This window comes from Equus przewalskii, chromosome 6 (genome assembly GCF_037783145.1).
Source record: "Equus przewalskii isolate Varuska chromosome 6, EquPr2, whole genome shotgun sequence".
Taxonomy (NCBI): domain Eukaryota; kingdom Metazoa; phylum Chordata; class Mammalia; order Perissodactyla; family Equidae; genus Equus; species Equus przewalskii.
The window spans coordinates 19838837-19864859 of NC_091836.1; the positions used below are offsets into that span (position 1 = coordinate 19838837).

The 26023-nt window shown below is 40.7% G+C and overlaps 1 protein-coding gene and 1 long non-coding RNA gene across 6 annotated transcripts in view; one reads left to right on the forward strand and one right to left on the reverse strand.

Annotated features, from left to right (window-relative positions):
- LOC139083846 (uncharacterized) overlaps positions 1 to 15356 on the forward strand; it is a 72506-nt gene extending 57150 nt beyond the window's left edge. Inside the window, exons 3-7 of the long non-coding RNA XR_011540839.1 lie at positions 538 to 711; positions 1983 to 2115; positions 2364 to 2459; positions 13089 to 13194; positions 15091 to 15356. This is a non-coding gene — a long non-coding RNA (uncharacterized lncRNA). The remainder of the gene's footprint in view (positions 1 to 537; positions 712 to 1982; positions 2116 to 2363; positions 2460 to 13088; positions 13195 to 15090) is intronic.
- The window catches only part of ARHGAP20 (Rho GTPase activating protein 20), a 118041-nt gene extending 92770 nt beyond the window's left edge, over positions 1 to 25271 (reverse strand). Inside the window, exons 1-2 of one of the 5 annotated variants that reach the window (XM_070623075.1) lie at positions 25026 to 25271; positions 5990 to 6072 (exon numbers count right to left, since the gene is read on the reverse strand). In XM_070623075.1, the coding sequence (XP_070479176.1) occupies positions 5990 to 6069 (80 nt within the window). In that variant the 5' untranslated portion in view covers positions 6070 to 6072; positions 25026 to 25271. Of the gene's footprint in view, positions 1 to 5989; positions 6073 to 24078; positions 24901 to 25025 lie in introns of those variants that run through there. The other 4 variants (XM_070623074.1, XM_008529403.2, XM_070623076.1 and 1 more) reach the window with 4 other exon arrangements.
- Between the last annotated feature and the right edge of the window lie 752 nt (positions 25272 to 26023).

Here is a 26023-nt window from a genome sequence, read left to right on the forward strand (position 1 = left end):
ATCCAAAGTCAAACAGGAAATCAGGATGGAGAGCCAGCATTTGAATGCGGCCACAGCCCAAGCACTTTCTGCCATACCACAATGCTTCCCTAGCATCATCTTTTTCTCCTCCCAAAAGCAGTAAGCAGAGATGTAAAAGGTAATATATGTAAAGTATCTAGCACAAAGTCCTGCAAACAGCATACACACAATACATTAATTTGGAGGGGAGGATGGAGATAGACAGGTGAATACCAACTTAAAAATGCTAACAGATTGTAACTTAAAACAATCTGTGTATATTTTTGTGTAAGTTCTACAAGGTGGGCTGAATACCATATCAAAACAAACGAACAGAAATTCCCAGAAGGAGAGAAAGTTTGCATGACTTGAATTTATCCCTCAGTAAACAACAAAGAAATACCACAAGAATGCCAATATATGTGGTATTTCCAGACAACATACATGAGTTCCTGTGGTATTTTGCTGCATGAAATAACTTCCTAACAATAACTCAGAATCATTTTTTAAAAGGAATCTTCCTTTTTCCCTGGCCAGAATTTCACAAATGGTACTAATGAACAAGGAAAGTCTCTTATGTACTGGCAACTAACAGGAGGAGAGGAAAGTCAGAAACTTACTGTGCCAACTTATTAAATTCCTATTTTGGTTTGGAAATGGAGTAACTTGCTCATTCACTAAGTCATCCAACAAGTAATAATTGAATACCAGGTATGTACAAGGCATCATTTTATTAATAAATGGCAGAGACATTAAACAGTGTCATGTTTGACATAAATGGTGATGCCAATGCCGTGGGCTGGGTGTTTGGTTGAAAGATACACAAGGTGCTATAGGAACATGAATGTCATCTATGAAAGGGTGGAGAAGTTCCTGAAGGAAGTGACAATTGAGCCAGTGCTAGAGAGCATAGTGTGTTTAGGAAACTGCAAGTAATTAAGAATGATTAGAATTCAGAATATGAGTAGGGAAGTCTTTTGATTTGTTGAATTTCAACAAATCATAACTATATAGCCAGAGAACTGGTAGAAGGGTTTTAATAGATAACAAGTTCAACACTCTCATTTTACTTTTAAGGAAACTAAGCCCTCTAAAATAGGTGCCCGGAGGCTTACCAGGAGGATGACAATTACATGAGGTGAAGTCGTCCTTAAACACAGAACTGAACACTATTGTGTATGAGAGTAAGAACAGTGGAGTGCAGCCGTAATATAATAATTACTTAGAGAAATCACCTACAGCTGATCTGAATGGTGTCTACACACGCAAAAAAATGTTTCACTCTCTAAACTGCCTCTCCTTATGTACTTATGTATGTATGGATTGATAAAAGAACACTGGAGATAAAACTATGTTTGACAACACACAAACCCAGTTCACTCTTCCCTCCTCTTTTAAACTTAGCTCTTGTTCATTAAATTCAGTGAAAATTCAGCAACAGCTGTTAATGAAAGGATTCTTTGAAATCCCCTATGGATGTCTGCTAAACTTTGAACAAAAGCTTTATCATCTGAAAGTCATTAATTACGAAGTAACATCTTATCTAGGGGACAACAGTAGAAATAGTAAGGTTCTACTGCAAATCTAAAATCAAATATTGCTGTAATTCAAGAAATATGAAATGCTAGTAAATAAAACACACTATTTCTTTGCTGTCTGCACCCACAGTGTACAAGAATCTTTTACAGGTTAGTTCTCATATTACACATAAAGAGATAGTAAAGATTCTTTTCAGGTACCAGAATTTTGTCGTATAAAGTTCGACTTGAAATAGGTGTGCAATCAGCTTGAACTTTCTAAATTTTTCATGCTTCCTGGGTATGAGTGATAGAAAAGCAAAATTCTAATTATGAAAATTTGAGTTATTTTTAACAACTTTGGAAAAAGAAGTGATTCACTTTATAAAACAATTCACTACAGGATTTCTTTAAATACCAAGTTCATAAATAATTAATAAAAATCTGATTTATATAACTTTTCAGGAACATACAATATATAAAGATGGACAAAATTCTAAGACTCTCTTGAATGGTTGTTACAAGAGGATTTGATCTCTAATTTCAAAAAGAACCTGCAAGACTTCAAAATGGAAAGAACTAATCTATCTATGTTAAAGTAAGAATTTAAACATTAGGGAAAGCAAATAATTGTAATCACATTTGCATAGACAAGGGTTTAGAAGGGCATACAAATGATTAATAGTGGTTACCCCTGGGGATGAAATGGGGACTTTGCTTTTTGTTTTATAACATCCACATTATTTGTTTTATAAGAAATACATATTATAATTCTGTACTTTCTTAAAATTTGGTATTCATTTTTCAAAAGTGTTATTTTAAAAAAGAAATCTTTTGTTGCCATAGTGGTTCTCCACCAAGAGCCTATCAGAATCAACAATGAAGCGTTTTTCAAAAATATGCAGATGCCTGGGTCCCACCGGAGGATAGTGACTTCGAAAGGTTTGGAAACCACCAGACTAGATGACCTTTAGGTTCTTTCCAATCCTGAGATGACATTACTTACAAATATTCTGTACACATTCAACACCCAACAGCTTTTGTTTTTGTACACATTAACCAGCCAACACTACAGAGTCAAAGCATTATTTCTATAACTAAGATGAAGGTCCTGTTCCTCAGCAATATACACTCAGATTACTGACCTAGAGAAACTCATAGGAAATAAACTGAACTTTGAAACATATACAACTTAAATAAACTTGTTTATCCTGTGGTTATTTTGACAGAAAACCTATCATATTTCACTATTTCTGAGGGAGAAATTTGGGGAACTGGCTCTAACGTAGGCACCAATTATTGCAGAGGTGATGGGAAGGCAGAAATGGAGAGGGACATGGTTGTACATTATCATATTAGTTCTCTAACTCAAAACAATCCCAGTAAGTCAGGTTAAGTGTGAGCATTTTCCCTAACCTGATGCTTCATCTGTATCAGTCGTTCTCAGTCCTATCAGACCCCATGCCCGTTTGCTATATAAAAGTGTATGCAGGGGCCAGCCCTGTGGCATGGTGGTTAACTTCATTGTGCTCCACTTTGGCAGTCCAGGTTAGTGGGTTTGGATCCCAGGCATGAACCTACACCACTTGCCAGCCATGCTGTGGCAGTGACCCACATATAAAGTGGAGGAAGACTGGCACAGATGTTAGCTCAGGGGTAATCTTCCTCAAGCAAAAAGAACAGGAAGACTGATGACAGATGTTAGCTCAGGGGTAATCTTCCTCAGCAAAAAAAAAAAAGTCTATGCATATATATTTACCTCAATTCCTCCTTTTCTATCCTGAAATAAAATTCAGATATTTAACAGATTTTCAAAACTATCAATAAAATATCCTAACAGAAATATAAAGAAACATAAAATGAAAGTAATTAATAATAAATTATATATTTCAATAGGTATATGCTCAGGCACAACTATACTAAAAGGAAATGAAGTAGTCAGATGCTTACACCTACTTACAATTAATATATTTAAATTTAAGAGAAGTAGGATGGTAAGAAACCATTCCATGCAACAAGGACAGGAAAATGAAGTAAAGCCAAACTATTTTGTGAAATGGTTCCAAACAATACAAAGTACAATTATCTCTTGATATGGAAGGTAGCTACATTGCTTGAAAATTTAGTGTTTATTAAAACTAGATAAAAATACTTCATATTTATATATAAAATAGAGTTAAGTTACAGGCATAGATAGTTATATAAAGTGGGTTTTTTTTCCTTTCACAAATAATGCCATACACTGAACATTCAAAAGCCATGCAGGAACCACACAATTCTTTGTTACGTAGGATGTCATGTGCATTACTTGATGTCTAGCATCTCTAGCCACTGACCACCAAATCACTGAGACAAACTCAAATTCTCCACAAAATTCTAAAATGCCCCCTAGAGGTTAGTACCACCCTGCTGAGAACCACTTGCCCGTACAAACTTTCAGTAGCTACATGTATACTGTTACAGATTCTCATCCTGGATTAGGGGGGCCACTACTGACCCCTGATCTCAGGTTAAAGTTTCTCTGATATAAGGGCTACTTTTTTTTTTTTTTTTTTTTAAATACTCTCCCGAGAGTCTTTTTCTTTTTTTTTTTAAAGATTTTATTTTTTCCTTTTTCTCCCCGAAGCCCCCCGGTACATAGTTGCATATTCTTCGTTGTGGCTCCTTCTAGTTGTGGCATGTGGGACGCTGCCTCAGCATGGTTTGATGAGCAGTGCCATGTCCACGCCCAGGATTCGAACCAACGAAACACTGGGCTGCCTGCAGCCGAGCGCGCGAACTTAACCACTTGGCCACGGGGCCAGCCCCTATAAGGGCTACTTTTAATTGAAAAGCCTAGTACACATCCATCCCAGAAGCTTCCAATAAGACATTTTACCTAACACTGTTTATCTCTTTTTAAAAAAGTAGGAATAAAGCTATTTTTACATATATATTAGAATTAAAGACAGTTGTACTGATAATTCGGCCTCCTCTTTCTACCTCACCTAAAAATACTTTCTCCTGAGTTTCTAGGTAATAAAGGTCAAATCGTGAAGATATAACTATTCTCTTTTATCCAAACAAAAAATCCAAAAGTTGGGTTGGCCTGGTAGCATAGTGGTTAAGTTCGTGCACTCCCTTTTAGTGGCCCAGGGTTTGCAGATTTGGATCCCCAGCACAGACCTACACACCACTTATCAAGCCATGCTGTGGCAGCATCCCACATACAAAATAGGGGAAGATGGCACAGATGTTAGCCCAGCAACAATCTTCCTCAAGCAAAAAGAGGAAGATTGGCAATAGATGTTAGCTCAGGGTCAATCTTCCTCACCAAAAAAGTAATAATAAAAAAAAAACCCCAAAGTCATTTACATATGGCATTGAAATGTATTACGATATTATTTATTTGGCAGAAGAATATCTTTCTAATTAAATTTTGATTAGGCATCTATTAAAAGTAATTTACATTTCCTGCTCAACTCAATGACTAAAGCATGTGTCTTTTCGGGGGCTGTTGGGGGAGCCGCCTGAATCTGAGAACTTGTTAAGTCCTAAGAAGAGAGTGAGTGACCTAAGTATTCTGAAAGTTTCACTAATTGGGATTTGGCTATATAATTTCTTTTCGGCACTGAAAAAAATGTCTTGCCTTCATAGAGATTTTATGTTAAATGAGCATGTGATTCATAGAAATATCAGATATACACTCACTTTAAGTAAAAGTGATCAGGACTTCACTTTACAAAAAAGGATTCACAGATAGAGGAAAATCATCACAGGATTCCTTTGACCATAAAAGCTCCTCTGAGTTAAAATGCCATTTAAAAATTAGTGAATAAATTAATGATGAATATCCATTCAATTTCTACACATTTTGAAAGACTTTCTTAAAATGTTCATTGAAATAGTATTTAGCCTTAATAGGTGAAATGGTCATTTCAATAGATATTTAGCTTGTCTTTCCACTTCAGATTTCACTAATTAATTCACTAATTAATTTGACCAATAATGCCTAAAGGAAATCAACATTCCATTTTTTAATAATCCTAATCTGACTGTCTTTCTTCATATCTAAAATTGGTAAAAACTTGCCTTATACTCTTGCACAGGCATCACCTTATGAAAAAAAATAAGCAGAGGTTTGTGCATACCCAAACATGCATGGTGCTTAAAATAGCTCATCTTTTAGTATTCTGACTTCTAATTATTTCTATAAATAAGCTTTAATGATATGTGGAATCTGCACGTGTGTGTACTATGTGGTGTTCGATTCAGTTTTGAATCAGTTTTAAAGCAACTGATTACAGGTACCAGCTCTCAACGGCTTTATGATTCACATAAGAAGAACAGGCCTTACTCAACAACCTCAGAACAGAAGTCCTATTTTCTATTACTAAACAGAGAATTCGGGTGCTGATAAAAAAAACAAACCACCCCACACATTAAAAAAACGTAGCACACACCAAATGCGTAATACAAAGCTTTTCACTTACTTGGTACTAGGCCGTTTTTGCAGGGCTTTATCCAGGATAAGAGACGGAGCACTCCTCCTCCTTTCTGCTAGTGTTTTCATCTTCTGTTGAGAAAAAACATCAAAATGAAGACCACGTGGCTTGTAAAGCAAGTAAATGCTAATTTTCGATTCAATTCAGCAAGTTTTGCATTGCTCATCCCTGCCTATCAAGGAGTTTGCAATCTTGTTACGGAGATAAAATAATAACATCTAAACTAGGAGAGAAACTGTCAAAAAGTGGTATAGGCAGTAAGTATTTTTTACGGTCAGAGAAGAAGGAGGTTAACCGTTGACCAAAGTATCGGGAAAAGCATCATCATAACCATTAGCATCAATTGTAGTGGACAGATGTATTGCATATTATGTGCCAGGCCCTATGCTAACAGCAGGACTGGATTATCTCATTTATACTCCAAAATGTCATCGGAGTAGGTGCTACTATCTCTACTTCATAGGCAGGGTAGGCCCCAAACTGGGCTTTACGGAAAGACAGAATTTGAAGAGATCTAGTAAAGGGAGGAAAAAACAATTAAGGCAAAAGATGGAAACTAAATTCTTACACTTTTTTTTTTTAAGATTGGTACCTGAGCTAACAACTGTTGCCAGTCTTTTTTTTTTTCCCTGCTTTTTCTCCCCAAATCCCCTCATATATAGTTGCATATTCTAGTTGTGGGTCCTTCTAGTTGTGGCATGTGGGATGCCGCCTCAGCATGGCCCGATGAGCAGTGCCATGTCTGCACCCAGCATCCGAACTGGTGAAATCCTGGGCCGCTGAAGTGGAGCACATGAACTTAACCACTCGGCCATGAGGCGGCCCCTCTTACACATTTAAGAGACCTTTAAATTTAAATATTTACACATTTCAGAATGCCTTCTTCCAAATAGATTTTTTTGCTGTAACTTAAAAAAAAACAAAAGAGAACTTTTTTCTTTTTTAAGTGGTATATAAATATAGGATTAACTGGATAATTCAGGTACTCTGCTTCAGAGGACTTAAAATTTGTGGTAAATGAGATTTTATTCAATTTGAATTATCCAGATGATTACTCTCTAAATTCAATCTTATATATTTAACACCTGTAGACAGAGTCAGAGGGCCTGCCACTGGCTACCGATGAGTAAAATTGGCAATATAGTCACAAACAGCCTTGAGTCAAGTTCTGGCTGTATGACCAGAGCCATTCTTCCCCATCTACCCTCTCACCCTATCCTGGCCATAGTTCTCACCCACTGCCTGCGGGCCTAGGCCAGCCGTGCTTGGGAACTGGATGCTGCTCTAATAGGAACCACATAAAACTATCTGGCTTAGTGTCAGTAGCTCATTACATGATTCATAAAGGAACTGCTTCTTAGCTAGTAAAATCAAACTTGGATCCTAGCACAGGAACAGAGAAGAATCATCCAGTGAGAAGGGGATCGTGGATTTCTTTGGCATAATTCTCATTCCCCAACTTCACTGTGCCCCCAGGGATCTCTCCCAAATTATTGTTGTCACCAGTGCCATGACCTCAGTGTTGCTGCTCCCCCTATTAATCTTTTGGCTCACATGTAGAAACTACACGCCCAAATCTCCTTAGCATAGCTCCAACAGCAACTGAAACAATTATACAAAACAGTAATACAGGACAGGGAACAAATGGGTAAGAAATACAGAATGTCACACTTCTCAATCAAGAATCATCTACCATGAATCAGTTTCAGAGCAGGTTAAATTGTCCTAAAGCTTTTTACATGATATGTATTTGGTGCCTTCCTTCCGGAGAAAGCCCACAGTTTTCTTCAGATTCGCAGAAGTCTGTAATCCCTCCCAACCCCAGTGATTCTGATAACCCACTTTATCGTCAGCAGATCCAAGCTCCTAAACTAGATCTTCATTAATATATGCTTTCTAATTCTGAGCTCCTTGGCTTTCAGGTTTAAAAAGAATTTGGAAAGGGTTCAAAACACAGTCATGAAAATGATTTAAAATATGGAGAGAGGAAAGGGCCTATGAGAAAAGCTAAAATGATTGGAAATTCTTCATTTGGAAACAGTAATAATCCCAAGTTAATGCAGAGTTCTAATACAGAGGACAGCAAATGTCTTCCAAGCAAGATAAGGCAAAAAGAAATGCAGCTAAACTGGAGACTGAGAATTCAGGTCGATCTCAGGTTGTGGACATCAGAAACCCGCATAACATGGATTCCTTAGGGAAATATGGACCCCAAATTTGAAACTTTCTGATATAAGGAAATCTTTCTGAGAGTGATGGTTTTGAACATCAGAATAGATAATCAAAGAAGGGTGACAAACTTTTTCCGTAAAGGCACTTTTAAAGTAGGAGTCTTTCATGGGGACCTAATGTAGAGGACCATTTGTATAAATAGTAATTAGACTGTTTTCTTAGTTATAAAATTGCCAGATGTATGGTGAGTTAAATGCAGAGTGTATCCACCTCATCTAGTGGACTCATATTCAAGAGAACGCAATCAAAGTACAGGCAGAACAGTATTTTCATTCGATGTCCCATTGTTTGTACTGAGACTCTACCACCAATAAGATGTGCAACCCAAGGCAATTCAGTCACTGCTTTGGGCCTCCATTTCCTTATCTACAAAATGAGGAAATGTGGACTACATAGTTTCTTAGGTCCTTTCTATTTCTGATATTCTCATGTTAAACGTCCACCAAAGATTCACCCTGGATATGCAAGAAAATAAACATTAAAGACACCATGCATTTAGGATTCACAGGACTAATTTCTCTTCTAGGTAATAAAAAGTATTAAAGTAGCCAATATAACGGGGCTTAATAAATAGATTTAGGTATTAATTCATTCAAAATACACAGATCTCTTTCTTTAGCTCAAAAGCGTAGCAAAACAAAGGGCCAATGGTGACTTCAAAACAAATTCACTTATTACAGTTATTACCAAATAGTCTTTTTCTCGGGCAATAAAGACTTGGTTTTTGTTTTTGTTTATAACAACTGTGTGAAATACAACACACGGAAACAGAATGAGAGTATTGCTCCTTTACAAATGTATAACAGCACAGACTTGTCATGACAGGTTGAGGCGATGTTTATACCAGCACCAACAAATTTCACAGTTGTTCAGTGACAGGGAAAACTACGATTCTGTGCCTCACAGGAAACAGAAGGTAGATTTAAAAAAATCACAATCCATAGTGTGATTTTTCAGAATATGCAAGTGCTTAATATCTAGATGACCTCATAAATATTGGATGCCATTCTGAAACTGAATATTTTTAAAAAGGTAATCTTTTTTCTAAATTGATAAGGTACATATTAGGCCAAAAAATCAGTTCCATTAATCTTTCAGGAATGATTTTCTTGAAATTGTACCATTTACCTAGTCTTAAGCAGGCCGGGAAACTAAACCAGAATTTTATATGAGCTAAAAACCGAACATGAAGTGGCATTTATTTACTCCTCCACCCCCAAATGGGAAAGAAGAGGTGGAGCTTGGATGAAGCTGTAAAAGGGAATAAACAGTGATTAAATTTTAAAAACTACTGTCTTTTTACTAACAACCATTTATTAGTGAAGTATAATACCAACACTAGACAGAAATTAGATCTTTGATTTTCTAAGCTGTCTCCTCTGCAGCTATATTCAGTATTAGAGGCAAAAAACCTATTCTGCCAAAGAGTAAATGAACAGAAGTCATAATTGAAGATGAGAACCAAATGACTATAATTCATTTTCCTTTTATATTTCAATAATAACACAAAACGGTAGCAACACTGCCAGCTAATCTGCAAGGTGCTTTCCACTTCAACCCTTTTTTAATCAGTTGGATTAACTCTATATTCAATTCTCTGTTCCTAGCTTGCTTCACATATTATGCCTCTGTTACAGCATTTCATATAATATTATTTATCTTTCTGCCCCTTTTCTAGAGAGGAGGGACCATGTCTTCTTTCCAAACTTTCTCCCACCCCCCAACAATTACTTACTGAAATTCTACTCTGTAGCAGGCCTATCTCTGCCTTCCCAAAGCCTGGGACAATGCCTGGCACAAACTACATACTCAACAAATGAAGCTTTTATGTGAATAAAACACACATACAGAAAAACAAACAAACCTTAAAGGGGCTCTGCTGGAACGCTGTCATTAAGGCAATGTAAGCATTTGCTATGGACCTGGAAGGTAAGAGTCATCCTCGTACACTGCAAACTGCGTCTTTTGACGTAGTGTTGACATTTACCACTTTGAGCTACATGGTAAACATCTGTCTGCGATAAAAGTTAATTACTTGCCAACAAATGGTGCTGAGACAACTGAACATCCACAGGCAAAAGAATGAATTTGGACTCCTATCTCACACCATATACAAAAATTAAGTCAAAAATGGATCAAAGATCTAAAACTAAGAGCTGAAACTTTAAAAACTTTAGGAAAAAACAAAGGCAGAAATATTTATGACCTTGGATTAGGCAATGGTTTCTTATATATGATACCAAAGTATATGCAACAAAAGAAAAAAAACATAAATTGGACAGTGTCAAGATCAAAAACTTCTGTGCTTCCAAAGACACTATTAAGAAAGTGAAAAGAAAATCCACAGAATGTGAGAAAATTTTGCAAATCACATATTTGATAAGGGATTTGCATCTAGACTATATGAAGAATTATTACAATTCAATAAAGACAAACAAGCCTATTTAAAAATGGGCAAAGGATCTGAATAGACAATTCTCCAAAGAAGATATACAAACGGCCGATAAGCAGATGAAAAGATGCTCAACATCAATAGCCACCAGTGAAATGCAAATCAAAACCACGAAATCCCACTTTATACTCATCAGGATGGCCATAATAAAAAAGACAGGTAATAAGTGTTGGTGAGGATGTGGATAAATTGGACTCTTATACACCGCTGGTGGGAATGTAAAATGGTGCTGTCACTTTGGAGAACAGTTTGGAAGTTCTGCAAACGGCTAAACATAGTTCCCATATGATCCTGCAATTCCTTTTAGGTACATACACAAGAGAAATGAAGACATATGTCCACATAAAAACATGTACATGAATGCTCACAGCAGCATTATTCATAACAGTTAAAGTGGAAACAATCCCAATGTCCATCAACTGACGAATGAATAAACACAATGTGGTATATGCCTAAAATAGAATATTACTTGGCAATAAAAGAAGTACTGATACGTGCAACAACATGGATGAATCTTCAAAACATAATACTAATCAAAAGAAGTCGGTCCCAAACGACCACATACTATATGATTCCATTTATATGAAATATCCAGAATAAACAAATCTATAGAAACTTAAAGTACGTTAGTGTTTTCCTGGCATTTGAGGCGATAAGGGAATTGGGATGTGATAGCTAAGGGGTGCAGTGTTTCTTTTTGGGATAATGAAAATGTTCTAAAATTGACTGTGGTGACGGATGTACAATTCTGTAAATATACTAAAAACCACTGAAATTGTACACTTTAAGTGGATGAATTGTATGGCATGTGAATTATACCTCAATAAAGCTGTTAAAAAGAAAAAGAAAAGTTAACCACCAAACTACTAAACCACTGAGCTCCTCCCAGAAAACTAGTTCACAGGCAGAAACTATAATTTTCTTCATATAGCAATCATCTGAAGTGTGATACATGAAAGTGGAAATTATTTATTTGCTTTGTGTCCACCACGTCTTTGCCGAAATGTTTGAGTGGCTCTCCATTCCTCAGCGAGCTGAATTCCTATTGTGGCTGCCGACCACTCCTCCCCGACCCCTGCAGTGCCTTGCTCAGTGTTTTCACACAGTAAATTCTCAATAGCTGTGTGTTAAGTCAATGCACTAACACTGCCCATATCTGAGAGTTTAAGGTGGTAAGACAAGTGTGCCTATGATGGAAAATGAAGTTGTAAACAGGTAACTGAAGAAAAAAAGGTTTGTTCTTTTATTTTCAACAACTCAGAAAACACTGTTTACACAAAAACCTATCTGAGGTCTCTCACTGTAACTTTAACTTCACGTCAACCAAGAGATACAGTACTATTTTTGGAACCTCTAAATCACTCAATCTGGTCATTCTTAGTTCTCACAGAGATTAAAGGAAAAGAAAGCCTATCAACAGAAAGGAACAGGATGAAAGATTTACGTCAGGAGAACTGCAATTTTTCATACTTTGTTTTGTTCCAGCTACTTTATGAAGAAAAAAAATTCAAGTATTTCAGTTGAATTTAAGTCAAATGTGCTAGTTACTTTCAAACATTTAAAATCAGCATAGGACTAAAATAAGGGCTTTGAGGAAAGCTTTTAAAGAACTCTAAAGTTTCAGGGCTACAAAAAAAAAATCAAATTTACAAATCAGCTTATTCAAATTTGACTATTAATCCTTCGGTGGTTAGTCTGCACAATTTAGCGAACAATCAATGATTTCCTTCTTGCCTTCCCTACACGCCTGCAGCATTTGTTTGTGGAGACATACCTCAAAGACACTGGCTCTGCAGGGAAATTATTTTTAACCTTGTACCTTGCTTCTAGGCCCTATTATCTCAACAGGTTTGACCACTGGGTGAGCTAAAGCTTCCCGCTACTGTCAGTTTGGCCTATGATGAGTATGATCTTCTGTTTACTCATAATCATCCCTTCCAGAATCAGTCCGAGCATTTAATAAAACAAATGTCATCACAGCACAAACCACTGTAAAGGGGTATACGTTCTTTTCTGAGGTTAAGAAAGAAATATTTTTACTTCTGGCTATCTTGCCTCTTTCTGTGAGACAATCACTTTGACATAAAACAATAAACATGACAATCTGTGTAATGTAGAAGAATGGGCACTAGGCTGGGAGACACTGGACCTAAATTTTGGACCCTGGTTCTTCCATTTAACTTCTCAGAGCCCTCTCCGTAAAATGACATAACTGTCCAACCTACCGCAAAGAATCGAATAAGATTATCTATGTGAAAGTCCTCTGACATGGAAAGCACCATGACAGTGTGACATATAGAGTAAGGCTTTAGACTGTGTAAGTACCATACATAAATAAACATGAGAACAGGATTCCCCTTGTACATTACTCTTTGTTCCTCTGCCTTCACCCCACCCATGCAGGCTTCTGGATTATCACTATGGGCCTTCAAGTTGGCTGGACTCTCTTCTTTGGCAAAGCCACCAGTATCCACCTCCGGTCAGGATTCCCTTTCAGCAGCACTCTGGAGTAAGCATGGTCAATCAGCAATGCTCCCTCCCTAATAATCCCTTACAGGGCTGGGCTTCACCATGCTTTTCACATCACGGCCCAGACAAAGTGATATTATTTGTACATCCGTGGCACACTATGACACATAAAGGGGCTCTCTGACCCCCAGTACCCATCCACCTGCCTGAAGGCTAAGGGGCTGACTGTATCAGACATATCTGTAAGGGTTGGGAAGCTCTGCCTTACAGCAACCTCTCACTTTCCTCCTGCAGAGAGGAGGAGTATGGTGATCAAGTCCAAAAGCTATAATGGTAAAACAGAGTGTATCAAATGAGAACAAAAAACAGGCCCAGGTCTATCCAGATTCACATGTGGTGTAACCCAGTACTGGCTACTATAGAAGCTGAGGTTCAAGAGGGTGAATGCAGGGGTAGAAGAGGAAATAGCGACACTCTCCTAAGCGTACATTAGGAGCCAGGTAAATGGGGAAAGCAAAAGGCCACAGAGCAGCTGGGTTTTCCAGATCTTTGAAACATGAGCTGATGTGGGCATGCATACATTCCATTTTCAGAGTCCACGTGTAAGTGACCAGACATCCAGAAATAGGTTTTACCTTTCAGTTGTGCCATGTGACAGCTGTCTGTCAAAATTAGGTCAAGGCTGCTCAGCTAGGACTATTTCTGCTGGCGGTTGGATGTTTCTAATCTAAATGTGTCCTAGATAAAGAAAATCAGACTGAAACAAAATTATAAAATAAACTGGGCTGTGTTGCCTACAAGCCCCGTTATTGGGGGCTGACAGAAGGCAGTTTCCTTTGCTCCCTTTCCAGCCTCCCACATCGTGCCTGAGTCTTCCGCAAGTAAACAAAAGCTAAACATCACTCCCATCCAAGGTTGCTTCAGAAAACTGCTGCAGTTGCCAATACCAAACTGAGCATTCCCCCTGCAGGCTCTCTGCACACATAGGACCTGCAGAGGCCCTGCGATCCAGAACACCTGAGATCCCAACAGAAAGAACAGGAGAGCGGACGTTCCCCTCAATCAAAGTTTATTTCAGATGCAGTCAGTCAGCTCAGGCTGCGGTGACAAAATAACACAGACTAGGGGCTTAAACTACAGGCATTTATTTCTCACAGTTCTGGAGGCTGAAAAGTGCAAGGTCAGGGTGCCAGCACTGGGTTCCTGGTGAGGGCCCTCTTCCTGGTTTGTAGATGGCTGCCTTCTTGCTATATTCTCATACAGAGGACAGAGAGAGAGTGCAAGCTCTCTGGTCCTTTACTAGGACATTATCCCACCACAGGCATTCAGAGCTCTCACAACTTCACCTAACCTAGTTATCTCGAAAAGGCCCCCACCTCCAAATACTATCATACTGAGGGTTAGGGCTCCAACATATGAGCTTGAGGGGGACACAAACATTCAGTCCATAACTGAGGTTTTCGCCAAGTGCTCTGGAGACATGAAGGGAATGAGTCACAAAACTCTGTCAAATCACAATAATAAAATGTACATATATCTCCTCAAAGGACTCTGTATACGAGTGTATGTACATAAAGGTGTGTATACACACACACACATATAATCTTGATAACATATACCTATTTATTTTTGTGACATTTTATAGTTTATATTATGTTTTAGTGGTACTTTAAATTGAAATCTAGTATATTTTCAGCGACTGATACCTTCTAGGAAGGCAAGCTTTATAATCACATATTTTAAGTTGTACGTGGTCCTATAAGGCACAAGATGTCTTTACTTTGAAAAGAACAGCTACCAAGTCCTGGATGGCAGGATAAAAACTGTGAAAGCATTCAGACACCCGAATTATTGAAGTTGAAGGTGTCACTTTCTGCTGGGTACCATCAGTTACTTCTCCCAGTCTATTGAACACATTCCACTTTTCGTCCTGCAGATCTTTCATCAAATCGTGACTGGGGAGAATGTTAAAAATCACAGAGAGTAATAAATTCTTCACGAAATCTTCACTTCAGAACCAAAAGCAACAACTGCGGGTGTCTGTGACTTGTGAATTTTCAGTCTGTAAGTTACAACTCTGTATTTTAACTTGGAGGACTCAATCTTCAAAATCAATAATTACATTTGACACAAATGTGTAAAAATGAAAGACTGCCCTTTCATTTTATTAAAAACATAATTTATTATGTTCTAACATATCAATGTTAGAGTCACAGAAAAGTAATTTTTCTTTACTATGTTAAAATGCACTACTGTGTTCACATTTTAAGTAAAAATAACTATGGAAGCAACAGTTTTTTCCTACACTCAAGATTCATGATATAAAATGTTTATTGAATTGAGAGAGTTTCAACTGGGGTTCCCACACACATGATTTTCCACAGTGGGATCATTTGAGGCATAGGATTCAGTGCACCCACACACGACTGAAATATAGTCTATGAGTTTGGAGGATATGCCAGGCTTTCCAACAGCAAGCAAGGCAGCATGGAAAGCAGGCCTGGCTGAAGAGCTCCTGAAATACAAGTGCTTTATATAAAACATCTGAAAATGACAGACACCAAGGCACAAAATTCACAAATTTCCAAAGTAATTAGACCAATGATTGTGTCACTGATTGTCGCTATTAGTCAATATTTACTGTGATGGTTAATTTTATGGGTCAACCTGACTGGCCACAGGGTGCCCAGACTAAACATTATTTCTAGGTGTGTCTGTGAGGGTATTTCAGGAGGAGATTAGCATTTGAATGTTGGACTCAGTAAAGCAGACGCCCTCCCAAAAGTGAGTGGGCATCGCTCAATCTCTTGAGGGCCTTTAGCAAACAAAAAGTGGAGGAAGGAGTAATTTGCCCCTTTCTGTCTCACTGTTGAGCCGGGACGTCTCATCTCATCTTCTCCTGTCCTCAGCAAAAGATAGTGGTGAATGACAGCACTGGCTTTCCTGGATCTCTAGCTTGCAGATGGCAGACCATGAGACTTCTATTGGTCTGCTTCTCTGGAGAACCCTGACTAACACATTTACCTCACTGTTACCTAATGGCAGCAGTGAACATAACATTCAATGGTAGACGGAGAAGGTACAGACTCTGCTCCCCAAGCAGTGAAATTCTCTCTCAGGAGAAAAACATCTCAAATGTGCTTTTCTCAGCAGGTGATACATAATTCAAATCTACTCTTTCCTACATCTTATGTCAGAAATAATAACAAATGCATCTGCTGTCTAGTTGGAAAGAGAAACAGGTGGAAAATCTGGGTTCAAACTCCAGCTCTCACTCCATGCTGCCTTGGCAGGCTCAGTTTGTTCTTCTGTAAGAGCAAGTTAACAATGCCCACCTCATACAACTGATGCATACTACACAGAGTCAGGCATTCAATTAAAGAGGTTTCTAAAATTTCCTTTATTATGCCATTCATCACAAATAGTAAACTCTTATTTTTTTGCTCAAGTTTCTACCTTACAATATTTGATATTTATAATCTTCAAGGGTGACTCTTTTGAAGGACAGTGTTATGGACTGAATGTCTGTGTCCCCCCTAGATTCATATGTTGAAGCCCATAACCCCCCAGTGTGATGGTATTAGGAGGTGGGGTCTTTGGGAGATGATTAGGTTTAGATGAAGTCATGAGAGTGGAGCCACTATGATGAGATTAGTACCTTGTAAGAAGAGACCAAACTCGTAGATACAGAGAACAAACTGGTGGCTGTCCAAGGGGAGTGGGGTAGGGGTTGGGTGAAATAGGTGAAGGGGAGGAAGAGATACAAACTTCCAGTTATAAAATAAATAAGTCATGGGGATATAATATACAGCATAGGGAATATAGTCAATAATATTGTAACAACTTGATAGCAGAGCAGATGGTAATTAAGCTTATTGTGATGATCATTTGATAACGTTTATAAATATTGAATCCCTATGTTGTACACCTAAAACTAACATAATGTTATATCTCAATAACACTTTAAAAAACCCCTGCAAGGTAGAAACAACACTAATGTCCATCAACTGATAAATGGATAAACAAAATGTGATATATCCATACAATGGAATATTATTTGGTTATAAAAAGGAATGAAATGCTGATCCATGTTATAACATTGATGAGCCTTGAAAACATTATGATAAATGAAAGGAGCCTGTGAAAAAAACCCACATATTGTATTATTTCATTGATATGAAATATCCAGAACACAAATCTACAGAGACAGAAGGCAGATTAACAACTGCCTAGGGCTAGGGAAAAGGAAATGAGGGATGGGGGATAACTAAAGGCTGCAGGATTTTTTTAGGGGGTGATGAAAATGTTCTAAAATTGACTGTGGTGATGATTACACATGCTTATGAACATACTAAAAAACCATTGAATTGCCAACTTAAAATAGGTGAATTATATGATATGTGAACTATATCTCAATAAAGCTGTTTAAAATTTTCCAAAAGAAAGGAGACCAGAGATATCTAGTTCCATCTTCCTTCCTCTCCCCCCTCCTCCGCCTCTCCCTCTTTCTCTCTCCCTCTCTCCCTTCTGCTCTCACTCTCTCTGTCCCATGTGAGGACACAGCAAGAAGATGGCCAACCACAAGCCAAGAAGACGGTTCTCACTAGGAACTAAATTGGCTGGCACCCAGATTATGGGAAGTCACAGCCTCCAGAACTCTAAGAAATAAATGTCTGCTGTTTAAGCCACCCAGTTTATGGTATTTTGTTATGGCAGCCCAAGCTAGATAAGACAGATAGCATTCACTCATCTCCATGTAAATGTTCTTGTATTAAATTCAAAGAAATAAAGCTCTCTTTATTGCTTTATACTGACTTTAACCTGGTAAAAGATACTAATGGCTTCTGCACTTTTTTCAAAAGTGTTTCCTATACTTTCTTCTTTTCATCCATAAAAAATAACCTTGTGAGAGATACAGGATATGGATTATTACCCCATTTCACAGTCAAAGAAACAAAGTACAGTCAGAAGTTCAGAGGTCACACCAGTCATAAACAGAGGCCACCTCTGATCAATCTAATTCAGTTTTTGATCATTCCAGACTCCTCTCAGCCAAAACAATCTCACGTACCTGATTTTATGCAATTCACTTTGTGAATAACACCAGAAGAGGACTCAGGAGGATACTGGTTTAACCATGGACATAATATTTTTCTCAGTATTCAAGAGTACAAAGAAAGCTTACTCACCAAGATGTTTCATTCAAACCCCAGAAAAAGACACACACATGGCCAAAATCAGCTCTCGGGGGTGTTTTACCATGAGCTGCTCTAAACAGATTTGGACCCAGAGAAGCAGAAAGAAAAGACAGAATGAAGTGTACAACAGCAGCTGCCACATTTTAACATGTTGGAGCTATTTTAAAATTCTTTTGCTTTGACTGACTTTCTGTGCCTGTAGGTCTCTCTTCCCTATCCCAATACTCATCTTATTTAAAGAGTTTTCAATTAGTACGTGACACCAAAGGGTCAAGGTGCTTGAGTATGACACAAATCATCCCTTACTGAAATTATTCTCACATGTGCTTCCATTTCATTTCATTTCTGTCCAAGCATGTATATCCTCAAGGATGAATTATCCAGAATTCTGTTCAGAGTGCATTATCCAGAAACATTATCTATATGCTGCTATTATACTTTAGAACCACAATTTTAGAAATTACTGTACAAATCTATTGTATATTCTTCCAAAGAGCCTCAGTGATGGAAAATTTTTGATTTTTGGAAATACTTAAATCATCTGATTAGCAAATAAACCTAAATGAACCAGCTAGGTAATTCTGCTCGAGGTTAAAATAATAAACGTGGCTACAAAACAAAGAGAGTGGCTTCTTATACAGCATCTACAAACTAGCTCCTCAAACACATCATGCTCTCTCCTACCTCAGGACCTTTAATAATTGCTCCCACTTGTTGGAATATTTTTATAGAATCTTCTTTTTCACCCATAAAAGAAATAAGCATCACTTAAAAGAGGCCCTTCGTGACACCCTAACACCAGAGTGGTCTAGCTCCACATCTATGTTTGTCTAAATCAGTGTCATGTTTGTTTTTTCCATAACAGTAATCACCATTTTTTGGTTATGATTATTGTTTTTGTCTCTTCCTCTCAGCCTGTGCTGGCCCATACAGTACCCATTAGACACATGTGGCAATTTAAATTTAAATAAATTATAATTAAGTAAAATTAAAGAAAAAAATGACAAATCATATTTCATCAAAATTAAGAACACTGTTCTTTGAAAGACACTCTTAAAAAAATAAAATGTAAAGCCACAGAATGGGAGAAAACATTTCTAAATCACATATGTGATAAAGGACTTGAAACCATAATATACAAAAACTCAGTAATAAGAAAACTAACAACCCAACTAAAACTGGGCAAAATATTTGAATAGCCACATCACTAAAGATAACATATGGATGACAAGCAAGCACATGAAAAGGTGCTCAACATCATTAGTCATTAGGGAAATGCAAATCAAAACTACAACGAGATACCACTTTATACCCTCTAGGATGGCTATAATCAAAAAAACAGATAGTGTTGGTGACGGTGTGGGGAAACTGGACTCTTATACGCTACTGGTGGGAATGTAAAACCACTTTGAAAAAACAATTTGACAGTTTTTTAAAAAGTTAAATATACACCTAAAATATGACCCAGCCATTCAACATCTAAGTATTTACCCAAAAGAAGTGAAAGCATAAGTCCATGCAAAGACTTGTACACGAATGTTCACAGCAGCTTTATTTGTAATTGCCAAAACCAGGAAACAACCCAAATACCCACTAATAGGTGAACAGGTAAACAAACTGTGGTTTACCCACAAGAGGGAATACTACTCAGCAATGAAATTAACTACTGATACGTGCAAACACATGGGTAAATCTCAAAATAATTATATTGAATTAAAGAAGCTGGACAAAAAAGAATAATAGTATGAGTCCATTTATATAAAATTCTTGAAAATGTAAATTAATCTATAGTGGTAGAAAGCAGACCAGTGGCTGCCTAGGAATAGTGAGGGAACAAAGGGACTAGAAAGGGACATGAGGACATTTTGGAGGATGATAAATATGGTCATTGTCTTGATTGTGGTGATGGTTTCACAGGTGTATACAAACGTCAAAACATCAATTTATATACTTTAAATATGTACAGTTTATTGTATGTCAATTATACCTCAATGCAGCTGTTAAAAATTTTTAGTTCCTGAGTTGTACCAGCCACATTTCAAGTGCTCAATAGCCACACATACCTAGTGGCTATTGAATTAGACATTGTAGATCAAGAGCAGAAAGTTCTAGTCAACAGTGATGCTCTAGACCAGGGGTCAGCAAACTATACACCAAGGACCCACCTAAATAAGGCTTTACGGGAGCACAGCTATGCCCGTTAATTTACATACTGTCTATGGCTGCTTTAGTGCTACAGTGGCAGAGCGGGTAGCTGCAACAGAGACCTTATGGTCTACAAACCTAAATGATTTACTATCTGGCCCTTTCAGAAAAGGTTTGCTGACCCTGCCCTAAATCGTCAACTTTGAACACAGGGGCCACATCTGTCCTGTTCGCTGCTGTCCATAATGCAACTAATATTTACTGAGTACAGCACTGTCCTAGGCACTGGGGAGGCAACCTTGAGCAATACAGATAAGGTCCCTATTCTCATGGGTTTCAAAATCTGGTGAGGGATTCAGGTAACATAACAAGGAAGGAAATAAGAAAATATCAGGCAAGCATGAATGCCAAGATGGAAATAAAACAGTAGGCGCAGGAGCGTGATTGAAGTGCAACTTACACTTAGGTAGTTGGGACAGGCCTCTGGGAAGACCCAAGATCTGAACAATATGAAAGAGTCAACACTGCAAAGACCTTTGGCAGAAGCAGAGGGAATAGCAACACCAAGGCCTCAGAATAGGATTAAATTTGATGACTTGACATGTGAAAAAGAAGGCCCATGTGGCTGGAGAATACACAAGCTGGAAAAGGTAGATGAGGTGGGAGAAGCAGAGAGGGTTAAGAAAAGGAGTCTAGATTTTTTTCTAAGTATGATGGAAAGCCATGACAGGATTTTAAGCAGGTGCACAACACGATCAATTTACATTTTTAAAGATCACTCTGGTGCTGCTAAATGGTGACTGGGTCAGGGAAGAGCAAGAAAGGTATCAGACAAGTTAGGGCGTTTCTGCAAAGGTACAAGTGAGAGATGGTTGTGCTTTGGCTTGGACCACAGTGGTCGCAGTGTAGATGAAGTGGAGAAATTCAAGATATGTTTTGAGGTGATAGTCGACTGGCCTTCCTGATGGTTGTTGTAGAGTGAAGAAATGAGAGGAGCTGAAAATGAGTCCTAGATTTTTCGTTGGAACAACTTAGATATAGTAGCATGAATTACAGATATGGGGGAAATTACAAACAATAAGAGCTAACATTTATCGAGTGCTTATTATTTGTCAATATTCACTCAATTTCACATTTAATTTTCCCAACAATCTTGAGGAGGTAGGTACTATTGGTATTTTCATTTTACAAATAGGAAAGTGAAGAGATTAAGTAACTTACCTAGGTCAGAAAGCTAGTACCAACACAATGGAGACTTGAACCCAGGTCATCACACTCCAAATTTCACCCCACTGTAAAAACTGCCTCCTTGAGAGTAGTTTCTAGGAATATGAACTATATTCTAGGCAATGGCAGTACCATTGGATTAACAGGCTCTCAGGATGACTAGCTTCAAAGATGCTATTGTTTTGCTTGTTCTTTAAGTCCCATTCTTTAAGATCACCTTATTTTCATAGAGTAAAAGAGGACCTTGTCATCCACAGGCTTTTCAAAGCACCTTCTCCAGCATTATCTCTGATTTCCATTTTACAGATGAGGAAACTGAAGCAAGTGATTTTCTCAGTATCATTGAGACAGTAAGAGAACTAGAAGTAAAAGCCTAGTGAACTGATTCCTAACAGTGACCTGGCCAATAAACTTGTCTTTAAAAATTCTGACCATTCAGTAAGAAACACATTTTATATCACCACCCAAAACATGCATACATAGATGAAACAGGGAAAAAGAAGTCATACAAAACAGTCCTTACCCTTACTAATGTGCTGATATTTTCTATTTCATTTTTTTAAATGTTGATTGTAACTGGCAATTTAAACAAATTGATCCAAGCCTTAGTAATTAACATTACAACCACATAGTAGACTTTTTTAAGAAATAAGTCTCATGACTCACTAAGACTACCAAGCACCAAAAAGGCAAGATGAAACATTAAAAAGATCAATCTGAGTATTTGGGATACATGAAGACTGAGGTCCATAAGAGTATAAATGGCAATAATTCTATGAGCCAAACTTTGGAAATTTTAAAAAATTATTATTACTTTCTATTGCTAACATGGAGGTCTGAAATCAAACAGACATGCCTACCAATATTTAAAATAAGAAGAGATGCACTTTGCTGGGAAAAAAATATTAAAAGCAAAATAAAATAGCTTTCAACCTCACTCCAGCCCCAAAGGGAGTAAAAAGCTGTAGAAATATCAGATTGACAAAATTTATTTCCTTTAAGAAAAGGAAAAGGAAAAGACTGGTGGTAAGGTGACAACTCATTATGGTTTATAATGAAGGACATCATGTTCAGGACAATGGCTTAAGATGCAAAGCAACCTTTCATTTATTGGACAAGTACTACTTGATAAATGACCAAGCTACTCTAATGCTCTCTCCCTTTGCCAGTATGCTTAATTATCCTTAGTAAAAAAGAAAGAGAACTGTTCAGGAATATAAATCTTTGATTATTCCCAATTCCCTACGTTTACAAGAACAAAAAATGCTTTAACATCTATGTCAATTACTGAACATTCATTTAGCTTTCCAAACGTAGCGCTAACCTGGTAAATTCACCGCCACACACACGCCCCCACACACAATCCCTACATCTCTGAAGGGCAAAAGCGACAAGGACAAACCGCAGCCTCAATACATCAAAGGCTGACTGGTACTACAGCTGATACATCATCAAGTTCACGGACGCTCCTAAATGGCTCCGTGGCATGGTCGGTCAAGGTCCTTGGGAGCTCACATACACTTCTATACTCGGCGCACCGATCTCACCTCTCTTCAACTGACCTGTAGCCAACCCATGTGGGAAGTGACATGAAAGGCAGTAAGATCGGGACCACAGGGAGCCTGCGTAACCTCTTCAGGCTCTAATGATACAAACGCAACGCCTCAAAATATTCCTTACAGAAGAGTTAGGCGATCCCTCTAATCCCAATTTGTTTCCAGAGAAGCTGGAAGGGCACCACCAGGACACAGAGCAAGAATGGCCAAATAGCAGAAGGTCTCGGGAGCAGGGAAAGAGCGAGAGCAGACATGGCTGGAAACACCCAAATCAATTCCTCAGAGAGCCGAACAGCAGAGGCCGGCAGCTCGCGGCCACGTGCACTTGCTAAGGGACCGAAGAAACCCGAACCGATTGGAATCAGGACGCCGCTCGCCGGCTGTGTTTATCGGAACGGAGCGCTACAAGTTGGTGCCCGCATCCCTCCTCCAGGCTTTGACAGGCAACACACCCGCCGCTCCCACGCCCACCCCGGCCCCCCAACCCCTCTCCAGCGCAGCCGAGGGCCGGGGGACCAGCTCAGGGCGAAGGCCCCTGGCCCTCGCGACCCTCCACTGCAGCCCACCGGCCCCACCCAGCCCGGTTCTAGGCCGAACCAAACCTCCATACGTGCCCGTAGTGTCGACCGTTAGCATCCCAAGCATACCTACAAGCCTCATCACCAGCTCGGAGACCCGGAGCCGTTCCGGGAGCGCCGCGCGGGGCGCAGGAACCCCCCGACCCCCCACCCCAGACCACGGAGCGGCCGCGCCGCCGCGTCCAGGTGAGGGGTCCGAGCCCCGCAGCCGGCCGCCTACCTTCCTCCGCGCGGGTGCCGCGCCCGAGGGGACGCCGCCGGCCCTGACGACCTCGGAGCTGACCCCGTCAAGGAGCGGTGAGCACCCGGGAGCCCTCGGGAGGACCGAGGGGCCGAGCCCCCGGAGGGGCCGGCGAAGGCGATGCCCCAATCCGGGCCCGCGCGCCCCGACTGAGGGAGGAGCCGGCTGCCGATGGCGACTACGGGGGAGGGTGTGGGGTCCGCTCCAAGAGCGATTAAGACTAGGGAGGCGAAGAGCCCGGGGGTGCTGGGTGACTGGGAAGACCGCGGCGTCGCCGAGCGGGAGGGCGGGGAAGGCGGGATTGTCCCGGGACGCACGCCGCGGGCCGGGAGGCTGGAGCGTTAAATGCCCGAGGCGGCCGGCTCGCGCGCCGCGGTGGCGGGCGCGGAGGGCACGCACTGGTAGGGGGCGGCGGCGGCGGGGTCCCGCTCAGCGTCCTCACCTTCTTGGTGCCGGGGCCTCCCGCGAGTCGAGACACTCCTGTCAGGGAAGAGGAGCGCCCCGGCTGCCCCCCTAGAGTCTCCTGCTGGGGGGACATCGCTTCCATGAAGAAGACTTGCGAGCAAATCCCAGCCCAGGAGGAGGCTACGCGGTCATGTCCGCGGGACGGCGGCCGGAGGGGCGAGGACGCGCGGGGCCGAGGCGGCCGCCGCGCTCAGGCAGGGAGCGGGGCTCCGGGGGCGGGCGGCGCGCCTCCCGTCGGGGCCATGGACCGCCGCCGCGCACGGCACCGAGGGCTGGAGGCGAGTGCAAAGCGGCCGCCCGTCCGCGCCGCGGCCCGCTCCGCCCCGGGCCCGCCCCCTCCGCGCCGGCCCGCCCCCGGCCGTCCTTCCTGGGCCGCGGCCCTCCCGGCTGCGGCCCCGGCCTCGGCCCGCGGCCCGGCGTCTGTCCATATATATATATTAGGGCACAGGCGATCGACTGACCTTGTCAGTCCGCCGCGCCGAGTGGGTCCAGCCCGAAAGAGCTCACCGGTCTGTGTCACGAACGGGGGCCTCTAATGCACGGCCACGCGCTTTCCCGCCGCCCAGCCCACCGTCCCCAGCCCACCCCTGCCCGCGCTGCGCCGGCGGGTGAAGGTGCCGCTGCAGCGCGGGCATCGGCGCAGCTGTGGCCACCTCCGCCTGCACAGATGAGTTGCAGGGATTCCTGCCTCGCTTTCAGTGGACTGCAGAGGGGTCCCCCCACTCCAGCCCCACCCCCACCCAAGACGCCTCGGGATGGAGTTGAGTGTCGCGGAGTGCCGCGGCCGTACACGTTTGGAAGCCTCTGGCATTGCCAGACCTCTTGTGCAATCCCGAACGTTACCCGGAGTGGCTTCTGCAGCCGCGGGGCAGTGGCCCCTGCACCATTTGCACGAGCGGTTTCCGCTGTCTGCGAGCTGCAAACACAGGGGCATTCCAAACGTGAAAGCGCAGTTAAGGAAAATGCAGGCGGAGAGAGGACTCTGAATTTTGGCTTAGCTATTGAGAAGGCACAATATGTGGAAGTGTTTATCAGATATCTGCGCTGAGAGCATAACTTCCTGTCAGCCCAAATAGTGGCAAATTTTTCTAAGGCCAGAGAATAATCAGAGGGAGGGGATTTGGAGCCGACCCGGGTTGAGTTGAGTGTTGCTGCACTTTGCAGGACTGGCTGACTGGTGCAGATGATTCGGTAGGTGGCATTCTTCCCTTGGAGTCCGAACTACATACAGGGCGGATTAGTGATGAAGGACGCCACTCTATGATACTAGATTGTTGAAGGGGGTTTGTTTGTTTTTGTGGTAAGAAAAAAAAGATCGAGGTTCCTGCCGGGTTGGGCTGTTATCGGGACAGGTTGTAGAAGAATAGGGCTCTGGCCAGCTCTGTTCCAAGCAGGAGATGGTGTCCAAAACACACACACACACATACACACACCCTCACACCCACACACTACCGCCACC